The following is an 11,436-nucleotide window of genomic DNA, read 5'->3' as shown; positions in this document are numbered from 1 at the left end:
TAAATTAATTTATTTTTTATTTACCTGCGCAGAAGTGAACTGTGCAGGATTAATTTAATTAATTAATTAAATTTAAAAATATAATATATAAAATATATATATATATATATATATTATTTTTTTAATTTACATTTTGTAATTACATTTTTTATGATGCTTTTATGCATCAGGTTATTCCAGTTTACCACAGAGCAGACACAGTGCAGGTAGTTGATATAGCAGATGAAGAGCCCCCATTAACATGAAGGTAATTGGGATGTATAGCCCATAATTAACTATACAAATTTAATTTTAGGCTCAGCCTGACATGAAGCCAGAAGTGTTACCATGTCTAAGCTACATTTCCCCTATTATTAATTTAACCCAGCATGAGTTCAAGTGAGCGTACCTATTGGATGAAGTGTTAAAGCCCCTCCTTGTTACACAGTAAGTTTGAAGCACTTCTTAGTAAAAACACTTCTACATGAGCACAACATTGACGCAGCATTATGTTTTGGCTTAAATTAAACTGCTTATAAGAAATCAGGTGGACTTCACGCAGCTGATGCAGATTTTGATTATTAATACAAGATTAGACTTATCCCACACCGAGGAAATGCCTTGTCCTTGTTACAGCAGCAGGCAAGCCAGAATGAGCTAGTCAAGAGAATTAAAAGCAATAGAATAAAAATTTAATGAAAAACACAATATCTACCTAATATAAACCACACTGTTTGTATAGAGATGAACTAGAGTAAAGTGCAGTGGCACAGGATGATAGCTCGAGCATGCAAAGGAGGGGGATATGATAAATAGTATAAGGAGATAGATATATTCATATATATGCAGATAAGAGAAAACGAGTATAAAAATACTATTGAATTGATTAATATGGGTATAAATTACCATACCATAGTAGCCAAACTTTATTGGATTTAATATATAGGTATACATTTACAATCGTATACCATATAGTATGAAATATAAAAAAGCTATAAAAGAATATTAGATAATATAACAATAAGATGAGATAAAATAGGATAATCCTTTGTTAGACCCACAGTGGGGCAGTTCATAACACAACAGCATTAAGAGGGCAGTCAAAAAAAGACATCACTGAAGTAATATGTCGCATTACATATAAATGTAAGAAATTATAACAAATATATAAATGTAAAAAAAAACATATATATAGAAATAAACCGAATATGTACAGTGGAATGGATGCACAGAATCAATTGAATTTCACAGACAAATGAATACTGCATTTAAAAAGTCAAGCATATATTAATGGGTGTGAAATCACAATGAGGTTTACATGTGGAATAACATGAAATAATATCATATAGTAATGTATGCTATGTGATGGAGATTCTCAGATGTGTCGAGCAACGGCAGTTTCACTTTGACGGGTTTACAGCATCAGCACCGGGAGCAGGACGCCCCACTGCGCATGCGCCACACTCGTTTATTAATGGAGAAAAAAAAGGTCACGAACTCTGACCCTCCCACTAACTGCAGCAAACAGATAAAATATTAATTTATTGAAAGCGATACGTTATCCTGACAAAAGGCTCCTCGACAGGTAAGACCCGTGGGCTCCTGTGGAGGATGGGGGGCTGGTGACAGAGACCCGAGGGTCCGGCAGCGCAGGAAGGGAGGGAGTGTTCAGCGGGTCTTCAGCAGGGAAGCTGCCATTAGCCACCAGCTAGCAGAGGCTAACCTAGCTCGTTAGCATTGTCCCCCGATGCCGGGCGTGTAGAGACACAATAAGGCAGGTACGTAATGATGTTGATATTTGAGAGCGACTGCGTAGCTGCGTAGTTATAAAACAATGACATGTAGCTGTTGGAGGTAATGAGGTCAGACGAGCGGTTAGCCGTCCAGCTAGCTGGCTAACAAGACTAGCCGCGTCGGCTAACGGAGCCAGCGTCGCCTGGTGTTAGCTCCTGAGCTAACTCTGCTAACGAGGTTCCGCAAACTAAACTAAACCACGTGAAACGCGAATGCAACGGCAGCACATCGTAGTGCTGAATCCACTTTCTTGCCAAGTGGAGACCGGATGTGGAGATCCAGTGGAAAAAATAATGTGACTTTAGCCTAGTTGAAGAAACCGAAGTCCCGCCGTTGTCTCTGCGACTCGGCGTCACGGGCCCTGAACCCTAGCATTCTTTAACCCTTCAATGTTGACCTTTCACCCACAGGAAAATAAATGCCTTTATCTTCCGTATCGATTTTGAACCGCAGACTGCCAGGAGCGTGCTCGTGTCACCGCTGCGGCTCCACGGCTCATTTCCAGTCACAGTCACATTTAGCTGTATTTTTTAAATCTGGGCCACCGATTGTTCACTTCTAGCTAGCGCCGGCTAGATGGTGTTAGCACGGGCCACCAACTAACGTGACTCGCAGGAGGAAGAATCAGATGTTTGTTCTCTAATCGGTTGCTTCTAAACGGATATGCTGAAGCGTATTTTGACTTCGATCGCTGTGAACATGGATTTAAGATGTCATTTTGCTTTCTGGCCTGGGTGACATGTCCCTGCGTTACCTTTTGTTTTATTGTTTATCCAACATTGACGCCCACTACACTTCAGAGAGAATATGAGCACAACAACAACCCTGCCTAGTTGTTGTAGGTGCAAGCTCCGTCTTTCAAAAGTCACCCACATAGCGGTGGCCTGTAAATTAGCCGTACACTGTGGTTAGAAAGAAGACGAGTGAATAAAGGACCCATATCCGGAGAGGTATTTCCTGATACTTTACCTCGGATAAGGCATGAAGTAAAGCTTATGCTCTCTCTCTACAGGTGTGTGTGTCTGATGGGGCTCTGATGTGACGCAGAGTCAGAAGGTGTGCACAGTATCAGAATGGATGGACAAACACAAAGGATTCAGCTCGTATCAGCAGACAACAACATGGCTTTAGGACACAGAATCCAGGTGATGTGACGGCCTGTTATGTTTGAATGAACACATTTCATTCTTTCCCAGAGGTTGACTGCTATTTGAGCCGGGGGCTTTGGCTCTCTGGGTTTGGTTGTTCTTTACAGGTTAGTTTATTAATGATCTGAGAGCTAGTAGAATGTTTGTTTATTTACTCTAATACCACCTATTCTTGTCAGAGGGTGCAGCAGGGCTCAAATCACTGCTGTTGCTAAATTGGCTGCTCTAAAAATAACGATGGTGATTTTGCCTGACTCTCAGGTTTTGGGGTATTTGATCCTGGACTGATGTGGTAATAACATTCATCCTGACTGATCTGCTCACAATGGCCATGGGTTAGGTACAGGTCTGAACGCACACAAATGCATCCTGAACGCATCCTGAAATCCAATCACTGGAACCACATTGGGAGGTTGTCTGGTATACCTGTGGCTACGTTCTTTTCGCAATGTGAATTCAATTCTGTTTGTCCTCTGTCTCAGCTGATGTCCTCTGACCCACTATAGTTTCACAATGAATAGAAAGTAGTTTTACTCGTCTCAATACCCATAGTCTCAGTGTCCAGCAGCTGCATGTGTGGACCCAAATGTCAAAATTAGACACTCAATGTAAGAACACAGCAGGATCTGTTGAAACCCCACTGGATTCACCGCGAGCCAGTTGATGACAATGATTCTAAAAGACCAAAAAAAATTAAAGTGTCACAAGCTTAGAAGACACAGACAAAGATGTCTAACGAGTTTGTGGTGATAAGAGCCGACCACAGTGTCTGGGGACTGTAAACAAAATTACTTGATCCCTGCAGCGGAGTTGAAACGAATCTTCCTGTCTCTGTCTGATGCACCTGCCTGAATAATGCGGAGGATTTGATGCTGTTGTGAATGTGTCTGTGCTGAGAACCTTCCGCTTTGGTTTTGCATGTGTTAAAGGTAAACTCTGTAGCCAATTTTTCAGATTTTACCCAGAGGTCATGTCTGAAAATAGCTACATTGACATTGGACACATCTGTTAAATCAGACACGGATAAAAACCTTTTTTAAAATTCATTAATTTGGTCATTGGCATACAGAGCAGGGACGTGAGATGCAATGATGAGTGGTCACAGGAGACACATTCAGACTTGTGTCTCCAGAATGGATGTTAATACCAAGTCACAACAGGGCCTTTGGTTTGTTTTTGGGGTCTTTGGTTATGTAGCACTTATTGGAAAGCTTTTATTTAACTTAACATGTTGTCAACCTTTCTCTCTTCCGCCCCTTACTCATATGTGTTTGGGGATTCAAGTTAAACCATGCACCTAAAACAATGCCCATCGTCATTTGAAGCAGTCATGTCTTAGTGGCAAAGGAAAGTCCAAACCACACATAATCTTCTTCTCCGTACCACTAACTGTATTTTGAGGATCCACTTCCTGCACACTTTCCCTTCACTCAGTAATGGAAGGAGAAAGCCACCCACTGCATCTACAGCCAGCACTCTCTCCTGTTCTGAATCTGTTGTTTTTTAATCCAAATAGATTGTAACAGATCAGCAAACTGGCCAGAAGATCCAGATTGTCACAGCACTCGAGCCATCTTCCCCTGGAAAGCAGCAGTATATTCTAGCAAATGCTGATTATTCCCCTGGCGGGAAGGTGATTCTGACAAAGCAGGAGGGTTCACCCAACAAGGTCATCCTGGCCTCTCCAGACAGCTCCGGGGTTAACCAGCTGCTGTTTTCCTCCCCTGAACTGGCTGGGCAGCAGATTCAGGTATTGCCAGGGGATATTAGCAAGTTCCTTTAATTGGTTACAATAAACCAGGTCTTATGACTCAAGCTTAATTCTGTTTAGTCAGTCTAAACTGAATCTTATGTTTGTTGTATTAACTATTCCTTTGTCTCGGGTTGTTTTTTCAGTTTGTGACAGAAGGCTCAGACCAGTCTATGGTGAAGCCAGTTGTGGAGTACTGCGTCGTCTGTGGAGATAGGGCCTCAGGTAGGAGAATTTGCCTTTTGCTATTAACTATTCACTATTCATTTTCAGTAACACATGAGCTAAGGTTCACCAATGTTTTTCCTCTGTCAGGGCGCCATTACGGAGCTGTCAGCTGTGAGGGCTGTAAGGGCTTTTTCAAACGCAGTATTAGGAAAAACCTGATATACACGTGCAGGGGCTCCGGGGAGTGTGCAATCAACAAGCTTCACCGAAATCGATGCCAGTACTGTCGACTGCAGCGCTGCATAGTTCTGGGCATGAAACAAGATTGTAAGGGTATATAATATTTAATATGTAGTACATGGATATGTTCTGTAGGACTCATGAACTTAAGATCTGATGTCTTTGTTTTGTGTTTTAGCTGTGCAGTGTGAGAGAAAGCCTGTGGAGGTGACCACCAGAGAGAAATCTGTCAACTGTGCTGCCTCCACTGAGAAGATCTACATCCGCAAGAACCTGTGCAGCCCTCTGGCTGCCACACCCACCTTTGTATCTGACAAGGAAACTGCTAGGTACATTTCTGGTCAAGTGGTAAAACACCTCAAATTTTTTTTTATGGTTGTTTCTTTAATCAACATAGGGTTATTTCTCAGCGTACTCTGAAAATCTGAGCATAGAAAAAACTAATATTAAAGAAAAACAGAATCATGGAATCCTGATTTAATAAATGTATCTTTTATTCTTTCTGTAGCTGAACACACTGGTGATGTTCTCCTTTGTGTTATTGCTGGAGATTGTGTCCTCCCCTTGTGAATCTTCCGTCTCATTGTTTATCTTCTAATGATGTTGATCAATATCTCGCTGTTGGATGAGCCTCAGACCAACCAGTTTCTCTTAATTGGCTTTTTCCTGCTCAATTATGACCATAATGTCCAGTAAGGCTTCCTACAGTACATTAGTCAAATTTATATTCTTAGTGTAACACCAGCTCATAACAGAAGCTGTCTCCAGACACAAGTCTAAACTGTACTCTCTATTCTTTTATTTACAGTGAATAATAACAATGCATCACAGCGTGTTGTAACAACACTTATCCCAAAATTGTCTTTGTAAAGACAGATCGCAAGTAACCAGCACAAATATTGGGACCTGTAGAAGTTGGTTGCATAAACACATTTCCTCCCATTGCTGCATGAAAACTATAAGTCAGCATATTTCTTAATTTCTGTCCTTTTTCTATTAAATAAGATCTATTAAGATTTTTCAGTTATGCTTGACCTCTTTCTTTAGTTATTTTTAGGTTGTTCACTGGACTTGGTGCGGAAATTTCAATAGGAATTTGATTGTTCTAAAACTATTTAACCAACATAATAAAATATAATTTAGCATTCAGAATATACAGCATACATACATATAGAATACACCTGCACTAATTAAACACAAGACATAGCTCTGCCATTAAATGTTTAATATTTAATAACTGACATTACTGAACTGCATCACATTGTTTTGGATTTTGTTTTCTCTATTTACAAACATGATGGAGAAACTTAGAAACACTTCTCCATTTGATGCTGTATATTTCTGACCATAACAAGTTTAAGAACATCCAGTGGTAAATATACCTTGTGGTTCTGTATTGTATAATTCAAAGTGATATGTGAGTTATCAAATCTCCATCTGCAGGTCCACAAGTTTGCTTGAGTCAAGCATGTTGCTCAACATCCAACAACCTTTCCCCAAGATGGAAAATACCATCATGATCCCAGTATCTCCTGACAAGGTAACTTATGCAATCACATTACAGCATATTTAACTCATGTTATTTTAACTTTAAAGGTTGAGTGTATACAATTTTGGTGAACAGATCTATTGTTAGAAACTGAATCTAAAATAATCCTAGTGATGATTTACTAGTGTTTCATCTAAATTGAACAAATTATTGTTGTCTTTACCCTAGAGTCTGTCCTTTTATATTTAAATAATTCATATTTACATCGGGAGCGGGTCCTCTCTACGGAGGCCGCCATGTTTTTTACAGTAGCCTAAACTGGACAAACTAAACCTTTTGAGGTTTTATGACAACTGAAGCTACCACAGGTGAGGGGGAGGGTGAGGTGAGGGGTATTCAGCTGCAACATGCAACTTCACCACTATATGTCACTAAATTCTACATTCTGAACCTTTAAATATGAAAGCCAAATCTTGCAGTTTTTTATTGATATCATATTGATGATCAGTTGCTTCTTCATTCGTTGTGTATGTGTCTCAACATCAGTGAGTTGTGGACCAGTTTTATCCCATTTGTTAACATGTAGCAGGGGAGCAAAACCAATACATATTTTTATTTCTGAAGCATGTCCTATAACTCCACTGCTCTCCGCAGGATGACCCATCTCAAAGTGACCTTGGTACGCTAGCAAACGTAGTGACGTCCCTCGCCCAGCTCAACAAGAACAGGGAGGCGAGTGACAGCAGCAGCGATATGATGGGAGTTGAAACGCTCAGCAATGGCGACAGTTCGATGACAGACATCCAAGGAGACGAGCAAACTGCAAGTGATATCACTCGGTAAGGGATTATGATGCACGTCATAATGCATCAAGAGGCTTTGACACTGACCAGTGGTTTCTGAAGAAGTTGATGCTGCGTGTGAAGATCTACTGGGAAGAAACCCGGCGGCTGTTTGCTGTTTTTCTCGTGTGTGTCACCAAGCTTTAATATAATTTCCTGTAGGGCCATGTGGTCTCTGCCTCAGCTTTTACGGACTTTATTAGATTACACCATAGTCTGTCAAAGAATATACATCTTGGACTGTGGGTTGCACTGCAGTGCTTTGAGTTGTGTTCTGTAATTCTTGTTTCTTAATCAGCTACAATATATTCAAAACTAGGATATTTTGTTGTGAGCATTTTGTTTTCTTGTTTTGTGTATCATTAGAGCTTTTGACACCCTGGCTAAAGTCCTGCACCCCGGTGACGGCTCAGCAGCAGACTCCTTGGAGGCTACGATGCAGCTGATGTCAGGAGACCAGTCGGGCCCAGTAGTGGAGTTGGAGGGACCTCTCCTTTCTGACAGCCATATCCCATTCAAGGTAAAAGTACATCGAAACCAAAGAACGATTTTTACTGAGCTAACCACTTTTCTGATTAACACCAAAGTCGTGTCTTCTCCCTCTGCATTTGGATCGGTTCCTACAGCTCATGATGCCTTTGCCTGTGCCAGAGTACCTCAATGTCAACTACATCTGTGAGTCGGCTTCCCGCTTGCTCTTTCTCTCTATGCACTGGGCACGCTCCATACCTGCCTTTCAAACCCTCGGGTAAGCCTTTCTCCCCTGTGATTAGTGTTTTTTTTTTCCACAAATGCATTTAAAAAACATTAAAAAAAATAACTATAATCATTACATGTCAATTGTTAAATTCCATTCAAAAAAGCCCCTTTTCATTTTGCAGTGGTCAAGACAACGACATTAATTTGATGAAGGACTGCTGGAATGAACTGTTTGCCCTGGGTCTGGCGCAGTGTTCCAACATTATGAATGTTGGTACCATCTTAAGTGCCATTATCAACCATCTGCAGACCAGCTTACAGGAAGGTAGGAGGGCTCTGCTGTTGTTTGCCTGCAAGATTCTTCCACTGAGAACATAATTTCGAAAGTGTAAACTGTGTTAAATCTGTAATTTTCATTTGATTGTGGCACAGTTTGTATTGAATTTCAAAACGGTACTGATGCTTGGCCCCTTACATTCTTGTGTTTCCTCTGTTTTGTTTTGTCTCCAACAGAGAAGCTGTCCCCAGAGCGAATTAAACTAGTAATGGAGCACATCTGGAGGATGCAGGAGTTCTGTAACAGCATGTCCAAGCTGTCCCCAGACGCGTATGAATACGCCTACCTCAAAGCCATCGTTCTCTTTAGTCCTGGTGTGTAGGGTAGTTTTAAAAACTCTTTGCATTAGGGCAAAATTCTCAAAGTATTACAGAAGACCATGTTCGGACATACCCATAGACTCATGTCTGGATGTGTGCATGTGTCTGTTTCTGTACTAGATCACCCAGGCATAGATAACATCCCACAGATCGAGATGTACCAGGAGAAGGCCTACATGGAGCTGCAGGACTATGTGACCAGGACCTACCCAGAAGACTCATATCGGTTAGTCTTGTTTATATCTACTCTTAGAAAAGGCCTCTTTGAGGAGCTGGAGAGGCGTAGAGCTGTGACCCTCTCTAACATACTCAAGGACAGTTAATCTCCTTTTACACTGGTTCCTGCCTGTAGCTGCAGCACAGCTCACTCCCGTGGCACAGGCAGCACATACTGTAGTGCCCATGAGCAAAGACATGACCTCTCTTTTATTCCCCCGGTTCTTAAACGTCTTAACAAACGACTTTATGTTCTCTGCCCTTGCTTATTATTCAAGAATGTATGATATGAATTATTCATTTTTGTATTATGTTGTTGATTAAATGTTTATTATAAGGACATCAGTTCAGGTTTCACAGCTAAAACGTATCTACATGATGCCAGCTGACTGCTGTAAAGGAAGCGTTGTACGAATACGGATTTACTTTGTGTTGAACATGTGATGAGTTTGACTTATGTTAACATTTATCTCTCCTTTCCCCGTCATTAACTCCCAGGTTGTCCAAGCTGCTGCTGCGTCTTCCTGCCCTCAGGCTGATAAGTGCAGCTGTCACCGAGGAGCTGTTCTTCGCCGGCCTCATCGGCAACGTGCAGATCGACAGCATCATCCCTTACATCCTTAAAATGGAGTCCACTGATTATAACAGCCAGGCGGCGTCTGGGGTCTGACACCAGACTGCAACATCAGACTGTGAAAACTCAGCAGCCAACCAATCAGAGTGCTTTGCAGACTGCTTACTGAGTGGTCATAAAATACTGTATTTATGACACAGTGTCCTGTGTGAATTCTGTTTCTACTTTACCTGCATCTGACTTCTCAGAGGAGCGCGACTCACAAGGTCAAATCAAATCAACTCCGATGGCAAGCAAGCCCCCTGATATCTGCCCATTCAGGAATGAACGCTTTAAACCTGCATAGTAGATTGTGCTTTTTATTGTACATAGAATTTTATGCTTCATTCTCTCCAGGCCTTTCCTTTTTCTGCAGATCTCGTTTGTACTTTGAAGGAATCTGAGTAGTTTGTTTTTCACTGCTTTCCTACATGGCCATGCATTTTTTTATCTTCTAATAATTATGAGGAAAGAAAACTTATCATGTGAACCGATGTGTGAGATGTTGTTATTGCTGAAGGGTATAACCTTTTATTTCTTATTTGTTGGCCAATCCAAAGGATATGGCAGCATCATGTTGACTGTTTAACGCAGATGATTCACTTGGATCTGAAGAAAATGTGTATATAGATTTGTATATAGAATGCACCAAGAAGGCTATAAAGAGCAGCACTTGGTAATGATGTGGATTCAATGTTGGTCAAGTCATTTGACAATAAAGACATCTTTCAATCATGATTCTGCTGCTTCACCGTCAGTGTTAAGACTTTGAATATCAGCTGTGGGCTACAAAACGGGCAGCGTAAAATTGGATGGGCTGCGGCCATGTTAATAAACATTGGGAGGTTTAACACTGCATTATATTAGACTTATGGATGTGGAGGATAAATATTATCTGTGCTGCCTGTTTTGTAGTGAACTTGTTTTGTTTGGGACTTGATTATAATGCACTGTAGCGTTTATTTGTGCCATTGCAGCAAAAATCCTAAGAATACATTAACACTAAAAATGACATTTAAAAATAAACACTGAGCCAGGTAATCAGTTTGTTAATCATTGAGAGGAACATAACTGGAGTATTCATAGTAGCAAAATGGGATAAACAATCTTTAGTTTGAACAAGAAAAAGCCCCCAGATAATCAACTTGTGACCTTTGTCAAAGTCCCCTTCAGAGTGAGGAGTGTTTGTTGACCTGGTTCAAGTAACACTGCAGCACTGGAACTGAACAAAGTGACATTTGTTTGATAGTATAGGGGACCATGGAGTCTTGCAAACATGTCTCCGACCGCTACAAGTGCAGTAATCCAGGGGAGGGGTTTATCAGCTCATGATGGAACTCCTCCAAGAAGCTGTTTCACTAAATGATCTGGATAAGAGTGGAAGCTGGAGCAGCTCGGTTTTACTCCAATCAGACTTTGTTAGTGATTTGTCATGGCTCTTAGCTTAATTCAATAAACTTACAAAGAAATCTCGAGCTCCGAACACTTTGGAACTTCCTCTGTAAACAAAGTGGCCTGTTTACATGTTGCCTGTGAATTGATAATGCAAAATCTGTATCCTCCCCAACTTACGTATTGTTTTGCTTTTGTGTGAAGATGGAAGGTGGGTGTGCAAGGAACTAGACTTTCAGTGTTCGTTATTTGCAAATTAATTTTTGATTAGCAGTCTGCGGATGTGGGCGACCAGGGGACCATTCTTGTAAGCTTTGTTTTGCTGTAGTTACCCAGTGAAAGTGTGCTGCGTTATAGCAACATTCAAACTTGATTGCATGAATGATGTCGCTCTGCTGCTGTTTGTAAACGCCCATTGTCCAATGCATGCAGCGGCTGCTTTGTGTGAT

General features: G+C 41.0%; 1 protein-coding gene across 3 annotated transcripts; it reads left to right on the top strand.

Moving 5' to 3' along the window:
- Nucleotides 1-1,458: 1,458 nt before the first annotated feature.
- nr2c1 (nuclear receptor subfamily 2, group C, member 1) lies at nucleotides 1,459-10,333 on the top strand. 3 transcript variants are annotated; one of them, XM_061076899.1, is made up of 14 exons: nucleotides 1,459-1,564; nucleotides 2,786-2,918; nucleotides 4,438-4,671; nucleotides 4,818-4,896; nucleotides 4,987-5,166; nucleotides 5,258-5,408; nucleotides 6,523-6,619; nucleotides 7,223-7,407; nucleotides 7,777-7,930; nucleotides 8,037-8,158; nucleotides 8,292-8,434; nucleotides 8,623-8,760; nucleotides 8,887-8,992; nucleotides 9,481-10,333. In XM_061076899.1, the coding sequence occupies exons 2-14, from the start codon at nucleotides 2,847-2,849 to the stop codon at nucleotides 9,650-9,652; spliced, it is 1,833 nt and encodes a 610-aa protein (XP_060932882.1). In that variant the 5' UTR covers nucleotides 1,459-1,564; nucleotides 2,786-2,846; the 3' UTR covers nucleotides 9,653-10,333. The 3 variants fall into 3 exon arrangements, with proteins under 3 accessions (XP_060932882.1, XP_060932880.1, XP_060932881.1); XM_061076897.1 differs by having other exon boundaries at nucleotides 4,987-5,172; XM_061076898.1 differs by lacking the exon at nucleotides 1,459-1,564 and adding an exon at nucleotides 1,635-1,757 and having other exon boundaries at nucleotides 4,987-5,172.
- The last annotated feature ends 1,103 nt before the right edge of the window (nucleotides 10,334-11,436 follow it).

Source organism: Limanda limanda, chromosome 8, assembly GCF_963576545.1.
Source record: "Limanda limanda chromosome 8, fLimLim1.1, whole genome shotgun sequence".
Lineage (NCBI taxonomy): Eukaryota > Metazoa > Chordata > Actinopteri > Pleuronectiformes > Pleuronectidae > Limanda > Limanda limanda.
Note: the sequence above shows the minus strand (reverse complement) of the source record. Positions and strands in the feature narration are given on the sequence as shown.